Raw genomic sequence first — 24,743 nt, 5'->3', positions numbered from 1 at the left:
GGCATGCTTACAAGTTTCTCCACCTTGCTGGAGCTCCCCACACAGTTTGCAAATTATCTGAAATTGTAAGGCACGCTATTTGCTTCCTGCAATACTTTGATCACATTTTGTGGATTTGATCAATACAAACCAAAGTACAGTCATTTAAAGTCCAGTGATTCAGGTAACGACTGTAAACAATTGTCAACTGCTGATTGATATACATTAGTGCCCAAAATTATGGAAACCTTATGGGAAAAGTGTATTTTTGAAGCTTGATGGCTAATAACACCACTTTTTTTTGGCGTTTCAAGATAAATCATGTTCTACTGCTGGAATGGCCTGAGAATAGCCAGACCTTAATTCAATTGAAAATCTAAGGAGCCAACTAAAGAAACTTGTTAGTCAGAAGCAACCCAGCAATAAAACCCAGTTAATAGAAACAATCATTCAATCTTGGTTTCACATTATAACAGCTGCAGAACTAAAAGACTTGGTTCACTCCATGGGAGGACGTTGTAAGGCCGTAGTTCATGCTAAAGGTCACCCAACTAAGTATTACTGACATGGTGATAATTTTTGTATATCTCATTTTTTCTATGGTGATAATTTTTGTATATCTCGTTTCACTTTTCTTCTTTATAACTACTATTCTAATAGCAAATCCTTCATGAAAATCATTGCATTACATTCCTGATTAAATTACCTTTCCATTGATATATAATTTTATGGTACTACTTCAAAAAAAAGTGGTGTTACTATATATTAAAAGTACAATTACTATATATGTATCCTTTTTCTCTGTCTCTCTTTTTAAAAAAGGAGGAAGATATATGTTAAAATTAAATATGTATATTGAAAAGGAATTATAAATACCATCAACATAAAATGGAGCTTGCTCAGAAGCTGAAATACACCAAGTAAATAAGATGAAGAGTGTGGAGTAGAGATGTAAGGGAAGAAAAGAGGGATAGGAGAGAGGGCAGAGGGGAAGAGGGGAAGAGAAAGAAGAAGTGGAAAGGGGAGAGAGGAGAAGGAGAGAGGAAGGGGAAGTAGAGAAGAGAAGGATGACAGAGGGAAGAAAGGAGGTAGGGAGGAGGAGGAGAGTGGGAAAAGAAAATGACAAATATGGGGTATGGAGAGCAGAAGAGCCAATAATTGTTTTTGGGAGTTGATGGGAAGATGAATTGATGTAAACATCTAATAATACAATACAATGTTGGCTATGTAATGGTATACATGTGGTTATATGTTATGAAAATGAAAAAAAAAAACCTTTATACAAAAAAGTGGTGTTATTAGCTAGTTTTATAAAATATACCTTTCCCAAAAGATTTTCACAATTTTGGCCACTACAATCCATTGGCAGTCTTCTAAGCAGCCTAAATTTGTAAATAAATACTTATTGGTATTAGTTTCAAAATAAATATGGACCGAGTTCCTCCCAGGTGATTAAATCTGGAAATGATGGGAGAGTTAAGTACAGTAAAGTCCAGAGACCTTAGGAGCCAGTTTAGTCTAGTGGTTAAGGCAGGAAAGCAGGAGATCATAAGTTCAATTCCTTCCTTAGCCATGAAAGTAGCTGGGTGACTTTGGGCCAGTCAGTTTGGGTCTGCCAAACCCATCCTACAGGGTTGTTGTTGTGGAGAAAATAGGAAGAGGACAGGAAGTTGGATATGTCTGCTGCCTTAAATTATTTATGAAGTAATAAAGGTGAGATACAAATAAATAAATAATGAAAGTAAATCTGGCAGAAGGAGAATATCTTCATGAAAAAATGAGGTAGGAGCAGGGGGGGTTGTTGCCGGCATTACTGCTGGTTCAGTGTGCAAAAGGTTTTGTACACCTGGGCGCATTTGCACCTATAAAGGTCTGCGCATGCGCACAACATTAGAGAAGGGAAAAACATTGCAATGAAGATTGTTCTGCGCATGCACAGAACCAAAAAATCAAGATAGAACCAGTTCAGGAGTGTGGCAGACTGAGTTACTACCTACTCAGCCGAACCGGTCCGAACTGCTGGGAACCACCTCTGGGTAAGAGTAATCCACAATGAGGTTAAGGGTGGGTGCATGAGCAAATCACATGTAGAGGACTACAGAGATAGTCTTGGAGAAGGTATGGGGTAATTGTTAAGAAAACAAGATTTTAGCTCCCAAAGATGGGAGAGGATGAAGAAGAAAAAAATCAAGATTATTCTGCCTTGACTTTCTTTGATATTAAAGAGAGGGAGAGAAAACTCTATCAGTCTTTCAAGATTTTGTTATTACATCCTTTAACAATAAAGTTAATAGTTCATGTGGTATCCTGACTGATACCAACTCACCTAAGAGAAGAAACTCCACAATTAAACCTGCAAACAACTGCCTGGACAGACTGAAATATTCAAGCATTTGGATCCCAAATGATGAGATATCTGGGTTGAATATCAAGAAATGTGGGCAAATAACAAGAAAATCTGAGAGATTTTTTAAGATCACAAAAATCATGGCACGATCAACAGACTTGGGATGCAACAAATAAAATCTGAATATAGATATTTGGCTAAAAAATGAAGTCCATTGTCTGATCAGTGTTCATACATTGTATGAAATTCATGCATATATTATATCAAATTTACATAGCTGTCATGAAGCTGTATGAATTTGAATTCATAACTTATGTTCAAAACTAACATTCCAATTTTAACAGACACTCCCACACTCCCGCCCATAGAATTGAGATTTTATTATAATCAAGAATAATCACAGTAGAAGTCTAACAGAACCACTGGCGGCCAAAGGAAAATGAAAACGCAATAGAGAATATGCAGAGTATGGAACTGTTGCATGTATTCCTCACTGAATCAAAGTTATACTCACAATCTTACAAAGATGAATAGAGTGATACAAGGCAATGAAATGACAATGAAGAAATAGGTTTTTTTTTAAAGGGCAGAGAAGGATCAGAAAGAAGAATACAAAATTAGCTGAAGGAAGAGTATATGACAACATAAGCAGATTAACTTTACTGACTATAGCATAGCCTTTGGTTATGAAACTCATGCCAGAACAAGGAACATACTAAGGCTAACGGGTGTGCTAGAATATCAGATTAGTCTTCTGCGGAACTTTTATCATGGATAAGAAGCTACTGTAAGAAATGAAATTGAAGAAAGGGGGTGGATAGAAGAAGAAAAAGTGAAGTAAGGATGCATATTATCTTACATCTGATTGACTTATTGTAAGCTAATACATTGTCAGAACAGTAGGAATTATATCAGTTCCAATTATATGATTGGAACTAATGTGAGAGTTATGTTAACAATCCAATGCCACCCAGGATTAAACCTGAGAAAGGGAAAGGAATGAAGAAGGAGTCATAGATTCTGCTGTGAGTATTACACACAGCTGTAATCTCCCATTGATAGGAGGGCAATCAATTGCTTCAGAAGTGTTCACACAATATGGTCAAAAAAAGTCAAGATGGCCACAAATAGTAAGTTTGAAGCTCTGCTCATTCAACTTTGGTCCCCACTTGGCACTCAGCTTCTACCCGTGACTCCAAGTAGCTATGACACATGCAATAACTGTTCCCTGGTAAACCATCTTGGCAGAAGAACCAAACCAGGTAAGGGTTGCCAACAGGTCTTCAACCTTCGGTGAAGTAGAAGCTCTCTCTCTTGCAGCATGTGAAGTCTGGCCCCAGCAGAATGCGCAGAAGAGACCAATCAATGGTCCAATGGTCAAGAAGGCATTGTAAAATGCTAAGAGTGTGACATCCTAGTAATCCACCATAGTAGAAGAGATCTCCAGATGCAACGGTTGTCTTTATACCTGGATTTGGGTCTCTTCTGCTGGGTGTGGGACAGTCCATAGAACAATGGCTGCCCCACTTAAGACTCCATCACGCACTTTTTTCTATTGTGAAATTCATCTTCATCTACCCTGTTTTCCCCAAAATAAGACCTCCCCAGATAATAAGCCCAATCGGGCTTTTGAGCACATGCACTAAAATAAGCCCTCCCAAAAAATAAGCCCTTCCTGAAAATATTGCAACACAGCACCAGCCATGAGATGACCATGCTCACCACCTCCTGCACCTCAAAAATAATAAGACCTGCCCAAAAATAAGGCCAAGTGTTTATTTTGGGGGTCAAAAGAAAATAAGAGCCTGTCTTATTTTGGGGGAAACACAGTACAAACCATCTGCAATTCATTTCAGTTCCAAATGCAGTGATGGGGGAATGATGAAGCAACAGTGAAGATGACTATGGGTAGCTGCAATCACAATCGTGCACATGGGTAGCCTTTGGACCAGTGTTTGTCTCTGTACCCTTGGCAGCAAAAGCATCCAGCAGCATCCAGAGTGCCTGGACAACGATTTTTAGGATAGTACTGCCCTCCCTCACATGATGGAGGAAGTTAGAAAAGGTACCTCAAACATTGCTTACCCTTCAACATCTGGCTAGTTAACTGTGACTGGTAGATAATCTCCTTAGAAGTTGAGTATCAAGAAAAGAACAAATCACAAAAAAAAAACCTTATCAAAACCCGGAACATCGACAGATTGCTGGATAGAGACAAGGCATCAAGGCCTGAAAGACAGACAGCACGCATAGTAACCAAACTCCAACATTATAGCAGTGACATTACTGCAGTCAGACCAATTTTTCGGATGACAGTTCATTACAGGAAGCAGCAAATAGATATATGTTGTTTTGGAAAGGGAAATCACAGAGTGACAAGATTTACAGAGTAGGAATCATAATGTTCTGCTGAAAAACATATCTACCTACTGGAATAAATGAATGCATTACATAGTTCTGCTTTCCTCTCAGGAAGTCCTGGTACAGCCAGGCTGTGCATCAGCTCTACACTTGAGTGCTCAATCAACACAATATGCGTATCGCCACAAAGCTGAAAGTCAGAGAGCTGTGGTTATTATCCCTTCTCACCTATACAGATGTATGTCCTGTATTCTGTACCTATGCCACATTAAACAACTGGAGAAATTTCACATGTGCTTTCCCCACTCCATCCTCACCATTTGTTGGAAAGGCTTTGTCTCCCACCAGGAGGCCTTGGATTACCCAAAGTCCACCAGCATTAAGACTCTGATTATCAGAACCATGTTGTGAGAATGGCTGATGGTCGGATTCTGAAAGATCTCCTGTATGGAGAATTAGTGCAGGGAAAGCGCCCCAGAGGGAGACCACAGCTGCGATATAAGGATATCTGCAAGAGGGATCTAAAGGCCTTGGGAGTGGACATTAACATCTGGGAAACTTTGACCTCTGATCGTTCAGCTTGGAGGCTAAAGACGCAGTATGGCCTTCTCCAATTCAAAGAGACACTTGTTCGGCAGACTGAGGCAAAGAGGCAATCCCGGAACCAGGGAAATCTGGTGGTCTGGGCAGGGGACAGAACGTATCTGCCCTCAGCATGGAAGGGATTGCCACTCCCAAATTGGCCTTTTTAGGCATACCATATACTGCTTTAGGACCTCTTTCCAGAGCACGATACCATGGTCTTTTGAGACTGAAGGATGCCAATGAATGAGGTGGGACACATCATCAGAATGGCCAACCCCCCTATGCCTCGCAATTCCTCTAGCATGTAGGGGAGATTATGACCATGAGGTCATCCACACAGGTTATACAAAAGATACTGTGAAGGAAACCATATGCTGCTGTGACATCCGGCCAAAGGAACTAGAAGCTGCAGCTGCTGACAGAACTCATGAGAGATCCCTATGCTACAAAGGCTTGGAAGACAGGCACTACCAAAACCACAGCAGTATCAAGAATAACATCCACTTATTTTAACAATGGACTTCCAGAACCCCTGTTGAGCTAGACCCTACACTTCCAGACTGGGACTGCAAAGCTACCTTTGTGTCCATAGATAAACTGCACAACAGCATGTCTTCTTCAAACTCAAAGGAATGGACACAAAAACACATGCGACACCTTTGTCTTTCTTGAAATGACTTTGCTATAGCATTATAGCGGGCAATAAAGACTTAGCCTTGTCTGGGTAGCTTTTGCTCAATTCAAGCTGGGAAGCCTGACAGAAACACTAACAATCTGTGATATGCAGATGACACTTCATTGTTACATGAAAGTAAAATAAACCTAGAAGAGCTTATTATGAAAGTAAAAATGGGAAGTTAAAAATCTGGATTAGTGGTAAATATTAAGGCGATTAAGTTAAAACCAACTAGGCATGCTTAGCGCACTTATAGTTTATTGCAGTGGTTCCCAAACTTGGCAACTTTAAGACTTGTGGACTTCAACTCCCAGAATTCTCCAGCCAGCTGGCTGGAGAATTCTGGGAATTGAAGTCCACAAGTCTTAAAGTTGCCAAGTTTGGGAACCACTGGTTTATTGTGAAGAATCAAAATGGCAGCTAGTTTTGCTTTGAGACGTCAAGAATGGAAAATAAGGACCATGTACTGGAGAAGTAAAGGGAAGATTTATTCTAGAGAGGAAGGTATGACAAACATAGACAAGAGGATGGATATTTCTGTGATAACAAGGCTCAAAAGTAGAGATCATTTATTTAATTAGTACCATTGTACCTAGCTAAGAAGAGTGGTTAGATGGCCTAAAGGTGGAGCTGTCCCTCCACAGTTTAGAAGCTGTGAGTTCAATCCTAGGTAGAGGCAGATATTTCTCTCTCTGGGCACAGTGAGACTATATCTGCTGAACAAAACTTTGCATTGGCGACAGGAAGGGCATCCAGCCAGTAAACCCTCAACTCCATTCAGTTGCCTAGACTCCACCCCACAAGGGGTTATGGGGTCGTTAAAAGATGACGATGATTGTACATAGCTAGGAAAGCTGTGCACTGAAAGGGGGGAGAGAAAAGATCATTTACACAAGACATTGTTTTGTAAAGATGAGGGCTGTGTAAAATAGCAAAAGAGATTTTTTTAAAAAAAAAAAAAGTATTGGTTGGTCATGTGAACAGAGTTTGACACCTTACATATCTTTATTTTTTTTACAGAGAGGGAGTTGTTTCCTTCTCTTCCAACTTCAGTCACACTTCCAGAGATCTATGGTAGATGAAAAAACAAAACTCTGAAGCACTCAATCTCTCTCTCTTCCTTCAGTTGTTGATGAATTTTAAAGTAAGATGGATGAAGCAGCAAATTTGGGGTTGATTCTGCTGGAAATGATTGCATGTTTGTAACGCGACTTGTTTGTTTGCCAGCAGAAGGGCATAATTTACTATAGATGGGATATTTATGCAGGCCTAATATCGGTTCCCAAGATCGCCCAATAAATATCAAAGCCCCGGGGTTGTCTATCAGCCTCAGGAAACTTTCCTATGGAAATCCTGCTGAGCAGTTAATCTGTCTGCCATTGTAACTTATCACCCCAAGCCTATAATAGACAGAAAGCACACCTCTTAGTAGAAAGTTTGATCTGGCTGGTAAATGTTTGATTGATTTGCAGCAGTTGAGCAAAAGTACTTGATTCCCAGTTAATTCTTATGAGACCGTGGTAAAGCACCTGCCCAAGGTCAGTCCTTACTACTCAATTAAAAATAGATGATCAAACTAAAGAACCCAAACATTCACGTTAGCCATTTATGGTACCATTCAGCCAATGTTGTGATAATATAACACTAGGCTTTATGTCACCATAGCAACATCTGGGTTGCTGCTAATCAATCACAGCTGTGAAAAGGCTCTTTGGCACCTAAGTGTGGCACAAACATGCTTTGGCAACACCTATCTCTCCTGTATCCCCATGTTGCTGTCTCCATTTCATCCTCAGCCAATGACTAAGGTAGAGATAAATCATTCTTAAGTCATTCTTAAGCTGTACCACTGTTAAAAAATTATTTTACTCCTTATTCTAATTCTATCTCAGGGTGTCCTCAAAGCATGTAAAATCTTAGGCTTAGGAAGTCCAAGAAGTGCAGTGAATAGAAACAGAAATAGGGGCAGGATTTATTGTAGACCACCCAATGTGATGTGATGAATACATAAATGAGATCCTAATATTCAGTTTTCTTCTGCCAACTCAAGGATGGGTAGAAAATAGCACTGAACTCAGCTCTAGAGAAGAGTCTTTATTATTTCAAATCAGAAGAAAAATTGCAGACGTTAATGAACAAATAGTTTGATCTGGACTAAAGTAATGTCCTCAGTTCCTACCAATATCCCTAAGAGGTACTTCTTCCCACCTATTGTTGGCTGAAATAAGGAAAACAAGAAATAACGTGTAAGTGGTTGAGTGATAAGGACCTGAACCTCGAGCCTTTTGTTCACAAGATTTGTATCTAAGGGCTTATCTGTGCCCTGTTCCCCTTGATTCATAATGACATCTGAGTGTAGTACACTCTAGTTAAACAAAACAAAACAATAGCTCACATCTCTGAAGCCAGCTCACTGCTCTAAAGCGTGTATCACTGTTAGAATAAATATCAGTCAAGGCCATTTAAATCAGTTACTGAAACCAAGAAGAAACAAAACTAATTTGGTACATTTATTTAAACCAAATTCTAACAAAGATTATGTGTGATTTTTAGAATGTGTTAATATCCAAATATTGCCTTAATCTTACACGGACGACTTGCACTGCTTCCTTAAAATACTTATATTGTGTACATATTCTTTATTTTTACATAATGAGCATACATCTTTATGCGTTCTTACAGTGTTTTTTCTATGAGCAGTATCTCCAGCTTCTGAAATTAACTGTAAGAGTATTAGAATCAGTACTTTGATCAAAACATTATCCCTTGCTTCCAATCCTCTGTAGACATAGCGGAAAACCAAATAGAATACATTGGGGCAGTACATAAAGATTAGATCCAATAGTTGAACACTGGATCATCATTCTCCCATTGAAATCACCCTTGAAATCACCACAGCCAAATCACCATGGCCATCTTGCCGCAGCCAACTCTGTGTGGGACAGCTCACTATGGGCAATCCATGTACTGTCTATATTAATATTCATCTACATTCCACATGGGATAACTCAATATGGTAAATGTTATCTTTGTGAATGGAAATAATGTCGAAGAAACAGTGGTGGATAATGTTTATCATGTTGAGTTATCCCACGTGGAATGTAGATGTAGTATATTAATAGATATCTACAGATGTATACAGATTCCTTAATATCAATGTACTTGATAATTTAGAGAAACTAAGCATAAACTAGAAGTATGCATTACAGCAGTGGTGGGTTTCAAAAAAAGAATCTCTTCTGTAGGTATGGCCTGCTTGGTGGAAGTGGCTTGCCGGCCATGTGACTGGGTGGGCATGGCCAATTTGTAAAATGTGGTGAAACTCACTTAACAACGCTCTTGCTTAGCAACCAAAATGTTGGCTCAGAAACTCTGGCATTTGAAGCATGCAAGTCTTAAAGCTGTCACATTACAAGACCCTTGCACTGCTAACCCTTAAGAAAAAAAGCCCAGGGGTGTTCAAACTTGAGCTTTAAGACTTGTGGACTTCAAGTCCCAGAATTCCTCCTCTCACTCTTCATCTTGATGATGTGCGGACTGGCGGGGGGAGGACGCTGGAACCGGTTCTAAATGGCACTGTAGATTTGTGGAACGTCTTCTATAGAAGAGATGAGAACTGGTGGAACATCTTCTATAGAAGAGATGAGAACTGGCAGAAACCCACCCCTGCTTCAAACTATCATAGAATCCAGATTTCAGGCAAATCTAGTGCAATCCTTAATGCATAGCTCCTTATTAAGTACTACTTTCCTTTGGAGTTACTCAAGTAAGTAGCATACACATTTTAGTGAGTAAACAAATAAATAATAGACAAAAAAATATGATAAGGCCATTTTCAGGGTTTCATTTTGCACCAACTAAAGTTTAGGTTTTGATTTCTGTTTTCCATATCGCAGAATATACACTACGGGATCTGTTGCAAGAATGTCCTAATCCTCACAGCTGTTCTCCCAGCTGAGCTCCAGTTTTCTTTTCGTGCAACAGATTCCATCTAGTCCTTTTGCCAAAGGAGGTGATCCAACCAAACAATGAGTCATGTAATGGCAGCCAAATATAATTATTAATCTGTAAAACTAAGCAGACATCAGATGACTTTTTGGATAGGGGGCTGTCTAAGTCATTTATGCTTCTGTGGTCTAATGCCTTGATAGTAGAAATATACCATCTGAGAACTACATGCAACTTCCCCCCTCCAAGAAATTTGGGTGAGCCTCTCAAAGACCTCTAAAAGTTATAACCAAGTATTTTGAATGGTGACATAAGTGGAAAATGGTTAAATATATTGCTGCAAAGTAATCATATAAGCCAGTGGTGGGATTCAAATAATTTGACCACCGGATCTCTGCCCTAATGATTTCTGCCAACCATCAGTTCACCAAACTGCTCAGAAAGTTAACAACTGGTTCTCCTGAACAGGGGTGGGTTCTGGCTGCTACTACTGCTGGTTCACTCAGGGATGCACTTTGTGCATGCGCTTAACACACACTACACGCACATGAGCAGTATTTTAAAAATGTACTTACAAAAACAAGATGGCAGTGCCAATGGAGCCCCCGATAGAACTGGTTCAGAGATGTGGCAGGCCGACTTACTACCTAATCAACCGTACCGGGCTGAACTGGTAGGAACCCACCTCTGCTCCCAAAGTGGTGCGAACTGGCTGAATCCCACCATTGATGTAAGTTATAATTATAAAACTGTTAATTTTAATTACATGTAATGCAAGCAAAGCACAATTCTACATGGTGTGCCACTCAACAATCAATATGATTCCTGATGCAGTAAAAATCATACAGCCCTGCTTTAGGGGAAGGACAGAACCCACACCAGAACATTTTGACCAGTACATATGGGAAGATGTAAATGTATAACATAAGAGCTTTGCTTTGTGACTATCAATCGTATCTCATCAAAACAGTAAGACATTAGAAAGAATCTTTCTTCTTTTTAACCTTGCTTTCTGTATACACTTAATTTTTAAAAAAGTCATCCATTCAAGTGTGAAAAAAGAAAAATAATATACTGTAGCAAGGGCCATGTCAGATAATCTTAAAGCATATCCATTGGGAAAGAGTAATTACTTGACTCAGGACCTTAAAGAGGATACAGTCCAGTGGTGGGATTCAAAAATTTTTACTAGCGGTTCTGTGGATGTGACTTGGTGGGTGTGGCAGGGGAAGGATACTGTAAAATCCCCATTCCCTCCCCACTCCAAGGGAAGGATACTGCAAAATCCCCATTTCCTCCCGATCAGCTGGGACTCAGGTGGCAGAGAATAGATGGGGGCAGGGCCAATCAGAGGTAGTATTTACCGGTTCTCTGAACTACTCAAAATTTCCGCTACCAGTTCTCCAGAACTGGTCAGAACCTGCTGAATACTGCCTCTGGTACAGTTAATGGAGAGCTTGCAATACAGGTGTTCCCATGTAACATGTTGGGAGTCAGGCATCCTATCAATTGTATAAATAAACAAATTTCTAAAGTTTCTAAAGACAGTCTCCCATAAAGTTCATGCATCGTATGCAGTAGTCTAAAAGATGGTAATAGTAGTGTGAAGCACTCATCTTATCTTGGAAAAGCCTTGGTCTCCACCTCTGACAGGAGTTGTGCAAACTTTCTTCTCTAGGGGCAGTACCTTGTGATCCAAACTATTCACCACAGCCTGTGGCAGAGAAATGCAACTCTATGTTGCAAGGGTTCAAGGATCTGCCATCTAGTGGCCTCTCCTTGATCCTAATGACGTCCCCTTGTAGCCAAAGAGTGCTAATAATGCAAACTAGAGAGGCCGCTTGGTTTAGTGGTTAATGCACCAGACTAGAAAGTCATCATGAGTTGAAATCCAGCCTCATATGTGAAAACCAGCTGGGTGATTTTGGGCCAGTCCTTCTCTCAGCCCATTTCACTTCACAGGGTTTTATTGTGGGAAAAACAGGAAGAGGAAGGTGTGCTGGGGTGTTTGCCTTGAGTTATTTGTAAAAAATAATAAAAGTGAGATATAAATAAACAAACAAGGCTCTATATGCCAAAGGTCAGCTTTCTGCAATACACAAAGAACATTACAGAATCTATGAAACACATAGTGGGAAAATATTCCTAACTGTAATCAAAGCCTAAATCTATGGAGTCATTCTTTTCAAAATTATCTTGGATAATCCCAGTTTCCTAGTTACCTTACTTATGCGTAACTTCAAAGTTTTGGGGACATGTCCAAGGAATATCCACAACAATGTTACTCTATATATATCTATGTATGGAGTTCTCCAATGTTATATGTTTCAATTATGTTGGACAACAAATATGCTAATACCCATCACAGTTAAATCTCTATAGGATCTCTGTAATAAGAACCTGGTTAGATTCATAAAGATTCATGTTCTCTACAGCTATGTTGTAGATAGAATACTTAGATTAGATTAGATTAGATTTGTTTTATTTATATGCCGCCCTTTTCCGGGAGAGACTCAGGGCGGCGAACAACTCAAAGGGGGGAAAGGGAACATAGAACACAATACAAGCAGTTAAAATAGCCAAGAATCACACAACCACACAGGTCGAGAGGGGAGGGGAACTCGTCAACCCCAGGCTTGCCGGCACAGCCAGGTTTTGACGGCTTTCCAGAAGGCCTGGAGAGAGGTGAGGGTCCGAATCTCTGTGGGGAGTACGTTCCAAAGGGCCGGAGCTGCCACAGAGAAGGCCCTCCCCCGGGTAGTAGCCAGATGGCATTGGCTGGTGGACGGAACCCGGAGGAGGCCGACCCTGTGTGATCTAATGGATCTTTGGGAGGTAATTGGCAGCATGCGGTCTCTCAAGTACCCAGACTTATGTTCAGAAGCAGCATCAGATACGATATTTGAGTGTTTTTGCTTATCAAGCAAACTCAAGAGCAAGAAATCAGTTTGGGAAAAATATAGCTTGCAAATGGTTCAAAAATAAGAAAAGGGTGGGGGGGGGACCACTAGCAAGATGCTTATTTGCTTGTCAGTTCAATGCTAACTATTGGGACTCTAGAAATGTACCTTCTCTGAAGCAGTCCCTGACTGAGAAATGACATTCCTCTCAAGATCTGAATGTCCCCATCCAGCTGGTATTTCAAAGGGCCCTGTGAGGGAGATGCCATGGAGGGGGAGCTGATGTGAAGGACTATAGCAAAGTGGCAGTTTCTCAGAAAGAAGGAATAAATTCTAGAAAGCGGGGAGGGCAGAAAAGAAGAAGCATAGCCCGGAGATGGATAACAGACAGAAAAAGAGAATTCAGATAGCCACTCCATAGAATCTCCCAGGGTATGTCCATTAGGCTGGGGCTAGTAAGGATTTAGTCTGGCAAGATTCTGTCTGTTGCGTGTAAGCAGATAAATAACTGAACTATGGCTGAATTGTTCCATGTGGCTTAGCTCTTCAAGTCTTTGGCGAGCATGATTGAAGCCCCTTTTTCTTCTTTTGTTTCCATCTGGGTTTGTTAGCTCTGCCATTTTTACCCTTTATATTATTATATTCATATCTTGTTTTAAAGTTTTAAATGGCATGTAAATTGCCTAGAGCCACGATGGCTAACCCAAGTGTGTGCATGCCCGAACACCCAAAATGCAATGCGCATGCAGCCCCCATGCATGCGCCCTGCCCCCTGCACACCCAAACTCCCAAAATGAAATGTGTGTATGGCTCTGTGCATGTGCCCCATCCACGCATGTATGCACAGACCCTTGCATGTTCCCAGTGCATGTGCGCATCCCCACATGTGCCCCACCCCCACACATGTCTGTGTGTCCCACACACACATCCCACTCCCCGTACATGCATGCACCCCACTTCCCACGCATGTGTGGTGGACCTGAACTGGGTGCAACGGCTTGCATGCCCATAGACAGCACTGCATAGCACGCATGCCATAGGTCTGCCATTACGGGCCTAGAGTCATTGGGAGTTATGCAGCATATAAATTTAATAAATAATAAGTATTTTCTCTTCTACATCTCCTCCTTTTACAGTTACTGTGACAGTTGGAGGCAGGCAACATTTGCTTGGACTTTATGACACAGCAGGACAGGTAAGTAACATCTCCAGTTTATTTATTGTTTTCAGGCCATACTCTTTCAGTCATGAATAACAAAGCTGTTTTCCTTTCCTTATGACATTCTGAAATAGACATTTTACATTTCTGTAAAGATAGAAATATATACATTTCTACAAAAACTATCATATAATTACCACCCTAAACTTACAATATCAGATATGATGAATAAGAGCAAATCCAGTTTTCTGCCTCTTAAGAGATGTCGCAGGTTTCTCTTGGCATAAAACTTTGATGAGGCCGCCTTCTCATATCATTAAGAACAGCCATCTCAATGCTGTGGATTGTCTTCCTTTATCCCGCTAGCTTTCTTTCTGACCTTTCTAAATTGATTTCAGTGTTTGCCTCTCAGAATACAGTAGTAGCAACTTGAAAATGTGAAAGCCAATCTTGTGGTTTACGCTGGCAACTAGCACCACCTTCTGGTTAATTTAAGAGACTGTTTCTAAAGCTATCATCCACATAATAGTAATATTCTTGAGCAACTTGTGCAGCTTTGGAGCATCTTCAAAGATTCCGAAGTCTTCCTACCTTTTCCTTTCACATTTTTGAATAAGAAGTGAATTCCCTGCAACCGAGACCAAATAGCAATTCTCGGTCTCATCCTGTGTACTTGTTTTCTCTGACAGGAGGACTACAATCAACTGAGACCCCTCTCCTACCCCAACACAGATGTGTTTTTGATCTGTTTCTCTGTGGTAAACCCTGCTTCCTATCACAATGTCCAAGAGGAATGGGTTCCAGAATTGAAAGTCTGCATGCCACATGTGCCTTATGTTCTGATAGGAACACAGGTAAATAACCAAAAAGAAACAGTGGGAATGTCCATCAGTTGTAGACTAGGATACTCTGTGAAATACAACCTAATTGAGGGAATAGCAGGGAAAACTTTCCTGCAATGAATTATGTTTGATCACAAAAGGATCAAAAGACTTTGATAAATGAAGGGGGGGTTGGATAGTTTGTCTTATTTTGGTCCACTGTAATTACAGATGTAGGTGAGACGTTACTTCTTCCATACTGATTTCCATACTCATTTTCAGTACAAGTTGTTCAAATAGATCTGAGCATTTTGCTGATGAAATTTATTATTTGAGAATTAGAGAGACAAGGATCTAAGTATTTAAGTTTTCTGTTTGTCTGTATATTTCTAGATTGACCTTCGAGATGACCCCAAAACTTTGGCTCGGTTATTATACATGAAAGAGAAGCCCCTGACTTATGAACATGGCATCAAATTGGCCAAAGAGGTACTGTTTTCCTTCAACAACAGTAATTGTTCCTAAATTGATATCATCGGAGTTAAGCCAAAAGCCTTTCTCATTTTCTGAGGGCTAAACAGACCAAATATTTCATTCACTCATTGTTGTCTCGTAAGAAATATGAAATAATAGATCTTATAAGAGTCTTCGTAGATCTTGATTTTTATTGTATAGTATAACTTATTTTCACCATCTAAAGTCTTTTGTATGCTGGCCCTTAGGAAAACCTTCCCAAAATTGGTAGCTTTTAGAAAGACTTTAAGTCCTAGCGTTCCTAGACATTGGTCAATGAAATTTGGGTTGTTGTTATCTCAATACATCTGGAGAGAAATTTCAAAAAACCTGTCTACTTTTAGCTTGGCTTCTCGCCGATTTCAATTATGTGAATAGCCCCAATCATGTTGCCATTATTTTAGACTTGGTTCCCAGCTTAATAGATACACACATTTTAATTATTTTACTTTTGTTTCATTTCTTCCATTGAGGGAACTGATGGAACCAGCTCAGAAACAATGAGTCAGTTGGGGTAGCACCACAAACTATGATTTCTCTCTGTTGAATACTAGCGCGGGAAAACTAGCGCGCGAACAAAGGACTCCTTCCTGATTGGTTCCCGGGCGGAGCCGGTTCAATCCTCGCCCTGATTGGCCGAGCTGCTCGACGCCCATTGGCTCCTCGTTCAAACCCGGGGGTATAAATGTAGGGCGCGAAACACGCCACGTTGAATCGGAGTTTACTATGAGCTGAATAAAGTCACTTTCCTCTTAACTCTTGTCGCGTCCTTCCCTTCGCTCCAAGCTACAAAACTGGCGACGAAGGTGGGATACCGATTCCCGCGACCACGGAGAAGAACAGCCAGCTGCCACCGCGTCTGAACCAGCTAACACGCTATCCTCGGACCAAGAACGCCGGCAGCGAACGCGAAATTTTCTCCGTCATTCTCTCCCTCTCTCCGGCTCCACATCACGATGGCGTCATCGCTTCCTCCTTTCGCGCCATTCGGCGGAGCCACCGGAGAATCATGGGACGGGTTCATGGAGCGGTTCGAGTGCTACCTGATCGCCTCGAAAAACCAGGCTCAGACCGACGAGGAGAAGTGCAGTTTCTTCCTGTCCTGCTGTGAGCCGTCCATGTTCGCCTCTGCGAGAGCCCTGGCCGCCCCGAGGCCAGCCTACAAACTTGGGTGGGCCGAGCTGATGTCCAGGCTGAGGAACCACTACGCTCCCTCACCCTCTCTGTTTGCACGCCGTTTCGCTTTCCGCCGCCGAGTACAAAGGGCCAACGAGTCCATTAGCCATTTTCTGGAGGCTTTGCGCACCGTGGCCGCCCAGTGTGATTTCGCAGACCTGGAGGAGAATCTTGCGGAACAGTTTGTGTGCGGGGTCCGCGACGCACATTTACGCGGCCGATTACTCCGGAATCACAAGATTACCCTGATGCAAGCCGTGGAGATAGCGCGAGCAGCCGAACTCTCCGAACAATCCACGGCCGACATGGAACGCCTCCAGCTAAACCCCCCCGCACAACCCGCCGCGGGGCCGTCCACCCAGACGAACCTCGTCGACGATCTCTCCCCTGCCGAAGACGAGGAGGAGGAGGAGGAAATCGTTGGCCAGATGAGGATGCAGCCGAAGCAGAGGCCACCCCAGCAACCGCCGGCGCCCGTTCAGCCAGCATCAAACGCACCTTGCCGCGGATGTGGCGGCCGCCACAGCCGCGCAGCCTGCCCGTACCGCTCTGCCGTTTGCCGCCGCTGCCGAGGAGAAGGGCACCTCGCCAGAGTATGCCGGGCTCCCCTGCCAGCCCCGTCGTTCATGCAACCCAGCAACCAGCGCCCGGCGCCGCAACGCCGCCAGCAACCACGTCCCGCGAAGCGCACTGAGGACTGCTACTCAACCTACCAGCCCTCCAGCGCTGACTGCGTGGTCTACCAGGCATCCCACGTTCCTGCCGGCCACCGGAAAATAAGCACCGCCGTCCGGCTCGAAGGTCAGCTTTGCCAAATGGAGGTGGACTCTGGTTCATCCCGTTCTCTCCTATCTTGGGCTTTGTTCTCCCGCCTTTGCCCCGGGGTTCCCCAGAGAAAGCTGCGCCCCGCCCGGGTCTCCCTCCTAGACTACCAGGGAAATGGGATTCCCACAGCCGGGATATACCACATCCGGGTGGAATACGGGAATTTTAAAGGGAAACTCCCAGTTTTAGTCGTTAGAAACAACCTGCCCGCTCTCCTGGGGTTGGAATGGTTCTCCGCTTTGGGCCTCACCATAGAAGGGGTACACAGGGTAGTTCCCCTCGCCGTAGATAGCGTCCTAGACGAGTTCTCAGACGTATTTGATGGGAGATTGGGCTGTTATAAGGGCACCCCCATTTCCCTCTGCCTCGACCCCCAGGTCGCTCCCGTTAGACTAAAGGCACGCAGGGTTCCCTTCGCATTGCGAGCAAAAGTAGACGCAGAACTGGACAAACTTATTGAGCAAGGGGTACTCGAGCCCGTAGATCACGCCCGTTGGGAAACCCCCATAGTCCTCCCGGTCAAACCCGACGGATCGGTGAGAATATGTGCCGACTACAAGTCGACCATCAATTTGGCCCTGCAGGCAAACCCGTATCCGGTTCCCGTAGTGCAGCACCTACTCCACTCCTTAGGACAGGGCCGCATTTTCGCCAAGCTAGACATGGCACAGGCCTACCAGCAGCTTCCCGTAGACGACGATGCGGCTACAGCCCAGACCATCGTCACCCACCGTGGGGCCTTCCGTTGCCGCCGCCTACAATTCGGCGTCTCGGTTGCCCCTGGGATTTTCCAGAGCCTCATGGAGCGGTTGCTCCACGGGCTCCCAGGCGTCGTTCCTTACTTCGACGACGTCCTGGTCGCAGCCCCCAGCCACTCGGAACTCCTGAAAACACTGCGGGAGGTCCTCACACGTTTTAGGGAGGCAGGACTGAAATTAAAGCGCAGCAAATGCGAAATTGCTGTTCCCAAAGTTGAGTTCTTGGGGTTCCTCATTGATGCCCAAGGCATCCACCCCACTCCTTCCAAAGTTGCCGCCATCAAAAACGCACCCGCACCCACCTCTAGGGCGGAATTACAGGCCTTCCTGGGGCTTCTAAACTTCTACGCCCCTTTTATCCCCCACAAGGCGTCACTGGCTGAGCCGCTACACCGACTACTTGACCGGTCAGCGGCCTGGAAATGGGGTAGCCGTGAAGCGCACGCGTTCGCGGCTATAAAAGATATTTTAACTTCATCGGCAGTCCTAATCCAGTACAGCGATAGGATGCCTCTAATTCTGACTTGCGACGCCTCCCCCTATGGCGTTGGGGCGGTCCTGAGCCACGTCCTCCCGAACGGCTCAGAAGCCCCCATAGCTTTCTATTCCCGGACACTCTCCTCCACGGAGCGGAACTACAGCCAAATCGATAAAGAGGCCCTGGCTGCAGTCTCCGGCATTAAGCGGTTCCATGACTACCTCTACGGTAGGAATTTCACCCTGGTCACGGATCACAAGCCCCTCTTGGGGCTACTGGCGGGCGACAAGCCAACTCCCCCCATTTTGTCCCCCCGCATGACTAGATGGACGGAGTTTCTAACAGCGTATTCGTATACGCTGTTATACCGTCCGGGCAAACAGCTAGGGCACGCAGACGCTCTAAGCCGTTGCCCTCTGCCAGAGACGGACACAGCCCACGTGCCCGCGCTCTCTGTTCTGTCCATCGCCGAATCCGACCTCCCTGTCTCGGCCGCGGACGTCGCAGCCTGCACAAAGGCTGACCCCGTCCTATCTCAGATTGCTTCATGGGTTTTGAGGGGGTGGCCCACGGAAAAGGTAGCGGAAGAATTCCGTCCATTCAAAATGCGACAAGCCGAACTCGCCCTTCATGGGGGGTGTCTTGTCTGGGGGGATAGGGTAGTGATCCCCACAGCCCTGCGGGCACGAATCCTGCCTGCACTCCATAAAAACCACCCAGGCATAGCACGAATGAAAGCGTTAGCCCGTAGCTATGTGTGGTGGCCCTTGTTAGATTCCGAAATCGCAGATTATGTAGGCCGATGTAGAATATGCCAAAATTCCAGGCCGAATCCCCCCACAGCCGCCCCTCGCGAGTGGGAAATCCCTAGAGGCCCATGGTCCCGTTTACATATTGATTTCGCCGGTCCCTTCCACGGCCGAAACTTTATGATAGTGGTAGATGCTTACTCTAAGTGGGTGGAGCTGGTGATCATGACCTCCACCACAGCGGAGAGTACAGTGAGGGCCCTCCGTAAGATGTTCGCTACCCATGGGTTACCGGATGTGATAGTTTCCGATAATGGGCCCCAGTTTACCTCCACCACGTTCCAAGAATTCCTGGCCGAGCAAGGAATCAGACACGCGGCCACAGCCCCCTATCACCCAGCTAGCAATGGCCGGGCGGAGCGCGCAGTTCGCTCAGCGAAAGAAGCCTTGGCCCGCATGGGCCAGGGCGACTGGCAAGAAAGAGTGGCGGCTTACCTCTTGAGCCAGCACTCCATACCCTGCCCAACGACGAATAAAAGCCCCGCAGAGCTCTTGATGGGTAGGAGATTGCGAACCTCCCTAGACAGGCTCCATCCACTCTACGCAGGGGATCTGCCGAGCAACCTGGGGGCCCTCCCTTCCCACGCGTTTAAGTTAGGGGATCCGGTATGGGCCCGCTCCTTTTCCGGGGATCCACGGTGGGTTTCCGCAACCATCACAGCTCTGACCGGCCCCTGTTCCTTCAGGGTCGGCCTGGCCGACGGAGCACAATGGAGGCGCCACGTGGACCAATTAAGGCGTCGCCTTCCCGCGGAAACAGACGGCCCGAGCCCTGCGCACACCCGCTCACACCAGGAGCCAACATCGTTGATTTTTTCCCCATCGGACCGTTTCCACCCGGGGAACGAGAGGCAAGCCGATGCGAACTTTCCGGACAGACACGCCTCAACCGGCTACTCTTTTCCTCGAAGCCCTTATCGAGACTCTGAACCTACACCCCAACCAGACTGCACGGGACCGCAACCGGACACTCCGGGTGCCACGGAAACGCCACCCCAGACAGTTGGACATTGGACAGGGGACCCGGGGCCAGCTCTCTCCCGCGGGCCCGAACCACAGGTTCACCGCCCTACCACGGACACGCCTCAGCCAGCGGGCTCCCCCCCGTCAACGACCGCCGGGGAGCCACGAAGGTCAGGGCGAGAACGCCACCGCCCCGCCTACCTACAAGACTATGTTTGCCCTTCCCAAAAGAACTCTTTGACTGGGGGGGGAGGGGTGTTGAATACTAGCGCGGGAAAACTAGCGCGCGAACAAAGGACTCCTTCCTGATTGGTTCCCGGGCGGAGCCGGTTCAATCCTCGCCCTGATTGGCCGAGCTGCTCGACGCCCATTGGCTCCTCGTTCAAACCCGGGGGTATAAATGTAGGGCGCGAAACACGCCACGTTGAATCGGAGTTTACTATGAGCTGAATAAAGTCACTTTCCTCTTAACTCTTGTCGCGTCCTTCCCTTCGCTCCAAGCTACAAAACTCTCTGCTTAGCCAGCAGATACAAGGGGGGGGGGGGAACCTTAAAATACAATGCCTATATTTTTAACTCTACAGTGTATGGCAATTTAAGAATTACTCTCCTGTTTTTCCATGGCCTCTGTAGAAGACATCCTCAGAGGATAGGTAGGAGGCAGGGAAATCCTTGGGTAATGATTGGGGGGGGGGTCAAGAGGACAAATGAGAAGAAGAGATTCCTGTTTCTAGAGTACCTACCTGCATTCTCAGGTGCTACAGGAGATGTTGTCCTATTGCCCATGGTTAAATAAAATTCACTGGTCAAAAGGGCACAGTAGAGATTATACTACCTGAGACTTCTCAGGAAACAACAACTGAATGAAAAACTGCTGGTGACCTTCTACTGCTGCACCATGGAGAGTATTTTAACTTACTGTTCCTGTGTATGGTTTGCCAATTGCATAGTGGCAGATAGGACAGCGCTCCAGAGGGTCAACGTCATTGCCCAGAGGATCATTGGATGCCCTCTCCCCTCTTTGAAAGAGCTTTATAGCTCCCGCTGCCTTAGGAAAGTTCAAAACATTCTTAAAAATCCATCTCATCCTGGGCACCCTTTTTTTGAACTAGACGGTACAGGATAATAAAAACAAGGACAAATAAGCTGAAAAACAGCTTCTATCCCAGAGCAGTAACTATATTGAATTCTACAGTATAGTGCAATATTAATGCAATATCGGGTTTTCAATTTCAATTATATAGCATGTGAAGTATGTGTTTTGGTGTTTTTATTTTTATAGTTATAATGTACACTAAAGATGGAATTTAATTTCGTTGTACGATGTGCAATGACAATAAAGTAAACTAAACTAAACTAAACTAAATTCATAATCTGGTCAGTCATTTATCGTGACCCCAAAAATGGTTTGATCCCAAATCTTCTTCAAGGTAAACTCTTCTTAGATCAACATAAACAAACGCTGTATCTAAACAGAATCATAAATACAATTTGGACCCAGCACTGAGCACGTGTATATCTCAGTTGCATTTTAATGGGAATTAGGAACAAAAGGAGCGAGCACCTTTCTGGTTTGCTCCTGAGTTCCCAGAGGCATTTGGTACAAGATGCTGACCTACAGTAAGTGGGCCTTCACTCTGATCCAGCAAGGTCTCTTCTTCTGCTTTACTTCTCATTGACAGCATTCTTTTTCTTTCTCTTTCATTCAAGATTGGAGCCCAGTGCTACTTAGAGTGCTCAGCGTTGACCCAGAAAGGCCTGAAAACTGTCTTTGATGAAGCAATCCTCACAATCTTCAATCCCAAGAGGAAGAAGAAACTTTGTGCCAAGTGTTGCAGCTGCTGTTCAGTTCTATGATGCCTGGAGTTCAAAGTGGACCAGCGTTGCCAGTTAATACTCCAATCCTGCACAGAGGGACGTGACCAGAAAAAAAAACCCTTACTTTATAAAAAGATTCTTCCGAATCTGTGATTCCTCTCAAATGCAACTTTGTAGAGTTTTCATGTCTTGCTTGTTTTTTTTCCCTAATGACTATGCATCTGTAAATACAAGTTCATGTTGTGATAATTTCTCTCTGCTTAGCCAGCAGATACAAGGGGGAAAAAACTTTTAGAAATTCTTGATATTGTCAGAATCCCTGATGCACCTGGAAGGAAAAAAAAAAGATCTAAGGATCCTAATCCTACACCTGAGCCAAAAAGAACAAGCTTTGTCATTAGCAAGCCACAGGAAGAAATGAGTAAATCCCAGTATTTTTTTTTCTTTTTATGACCCTGTAGTCCTTTAATTCAGGATAATGCCAGGGTGGCTGGATGCAGCTGAGCATTTACTAACTGGACGCCCTTCCTGACACCTACATGGAGTTTGCAGCAGATATTTGTTTTCAGCAGATAGTAAATCCCAGTATGAATATGCAATAATGATTAAACTTGAAACACACAAAATGGCATTTAGACATTTTTTAGGAGTCAACCATGTTGACTCATGTAGAAGATCAGTGTCAATTCAATCTTTCCAAACTGAATGCACAGCAATGCTTTTGAAAGAGATGGCACAGAACTCAAAGTCATTCATACACTATTCTTGTCTTCCTTTTATAAACGAAGCATAATCCAAAGACATACTCTCAGGTTACATTGTCATTTTGCCACTGAACATGTGAGAATTCTCCTCTTCTTAAATGAAATCTGAAGCTCTCACATTGTGCATTTTTCAAAATCATTTCAAAATTGTAATTGTCTGGATTTGAGAAGTCAGAAAATTCAGGGGGAAATGTACATATGTCCTATCTGCGAATCTAGACTTCTTCTTTTCTTAGAATTATTATTATTCAAGCATTATGCATAACTACAATAAGAACTACAAACTGTCCTTTAAACAGTATAAATGAGGTTCCTCAACCTTCAGCTCCCAGAATGCATGAAGTTCAGCCATCTAAAAGTTGCTAAGGTTGAGAAACACTGGTGTAGATGGTCTCAGCTCAAATCCAGTTTCTAATTACTAATTTTCTTGACAATGACAAGAAAGCAATTGGCCATTGTTTTCTTCTGGGATTGTTTTTTTTTTTTTAACTCTTAGGATAATCCATAGGTCTGGTATTATTCCTTGGTGTCTTCCATCCGAGTACTAACTAAGCCTGTAACTGTTTAACTTCTGAGCCCAGATAAGTTAGGACAACTGGGGTCACTTACTAAAGATGCTAATTTGCACAATCAAGATCAAAAGGCAGCTCGAGATAAAACACAAGGAAATCCTGAGAAAATCAGATACATGCATCTCACACACATGGATGTGTGCTCGCACAAAACAGACACACAAACACGAACCGCCACTCTTACCTCTTTCCCCGACCTGGAAAAATTAATTGAAACTACCAAAATGCTTACTAAATGAAGGATTTTTAGAAGGAGCAGCAGTGGAAGCATTAGAAGGTTCAGTTTTGGGATGAAACATATGCAAAATGGCTTCAACTGCTCTCTTTTTCAGTAGCTTCACCTCTTTCTCCTATTGCTTTTGCCAATTCTGCCTCTCTTGATTCAATCCAGTTGGCAATAAATCTATGCAGATGCAAAACGATTCCAATCTAGGGCCTCCTCTGGTAGTCTTTGGAATTGCACAGAGGGGCCAGGCTTGGCTAGCTTCATTAGTATAGATGCTATGTGATTGAAAGCAATCACAACTTCTGTTCTTTCTATCAGGCTTAACTAGCTATAAACATAGAACTTAGAAGCTACTTGTGATTACGGAAAAAATGGTTGTCACCCAGCTAGGAAAGCACAAGAAAGTACCTATCATAACCAAACAGGCTTTTATTGTTGTAAATGCCTTCCTTGCAAATGTTTTCTACAATTTATATCATTGATACATGATTCTTAAAAGAAACATTTTGAAAATATATTTGTGTATGTGTGTTTTTAATGTGTGTGTGTGTGTGTGTGTGTGTGTGTGTGTGTGTGTGTGTGTATTGATAAATAATAGGGACTTTTTAGTTAATTTAGTGAAGATTGTTTGAATGAAACTCTCATGGTAGGTATGAGTCCTATATAACAAGTATGTTCACAATCTGATTCTTGATCTTTGTCCCTGGTGTCCACATTGGCAGATTTTCTACAGAGGTTAGACTTACAACAGTTCATTTTATGACTGTTCAAAGTTACAACAGCACTGAAAAAAGTGACTGATGACCATTTTCCACATTTACAACTGTTGCAGCATTCTCATGGCCATATGGATTAAAATTCAGATGCATGGCAACTGATTCATATTTATGATGGTTGCAGTGACCCAGGGTCATGTCCTCACCTTTTGTGACCTTCTGACAAGCAACATCAATGGGGAAGCCAGATTCACTTAACAACCAAGTTAACAACTGCAGTGATTCACTTAATAACTGTGGCAAGCAAGGTCGTAAAATGAAGCAAAATTCACCTAACAACTGTCTTGCT

At 43.7% G+C, this 24,743-nt stretch overlaps 1 protein-coding gene across 1 annotated transcript in view; it reads left to right on the top strand.

Annotated features, from left to right (window-relative positions):
* Positions 1-24,193, top strand: part of RHOJ (ras homolog family member J) — a 68,400-nt gene extending 44,207 nt beyond the window's left edge. Inside the window, exons 2-5 of the mRNA XM_087727441.1 lie at positions 13,933-13,991; positions 14,645-14,809; positions 15,170-15,265; positions 22,009-24,193. Of these exons, the coding sequence (XP_087583567.1) occupies positions 13,933-13,991; positions 14,645-14,809; positions 15,170-15,265; positions 22,009-22,155 (467 nt within the window). The 3' untranslated portion in view covers positions 22,156-24,193. The remainder of the gene's footprint in view (positions 1-13,932; positions 13,992-14,644; positions 14,810-15,169; positions 15,266-22,008) is intronic.
* The last annotated feature ends 550 nt before the right edge of the window (positions 24,194-24,743 follow it).

Source organism: Thamnophis sirtalis, unplaced genomic scaffold (genome assembly GCF_051295495.1).
Source record: "Thamnophis sirtalis isolate CommonGarterSnake01/CBP01778 unplaced genomic scaffold, rThaSir2_p1.2 scaffold_1, whole genome shotgun sequence".
Taxonomy (NCBI): domain Eukaryota; kingdom Metazoa; phylum Chordata; class Lepidosauria; order Squamata; family Natricidae; genus Thamnophis; species Thamnophis sirtalis.
The sequence above is the reverse complement of the archived record's forward strand: the minus strand, read 5'-3'. Positions and strand labels throughout refer to the sequence as shown.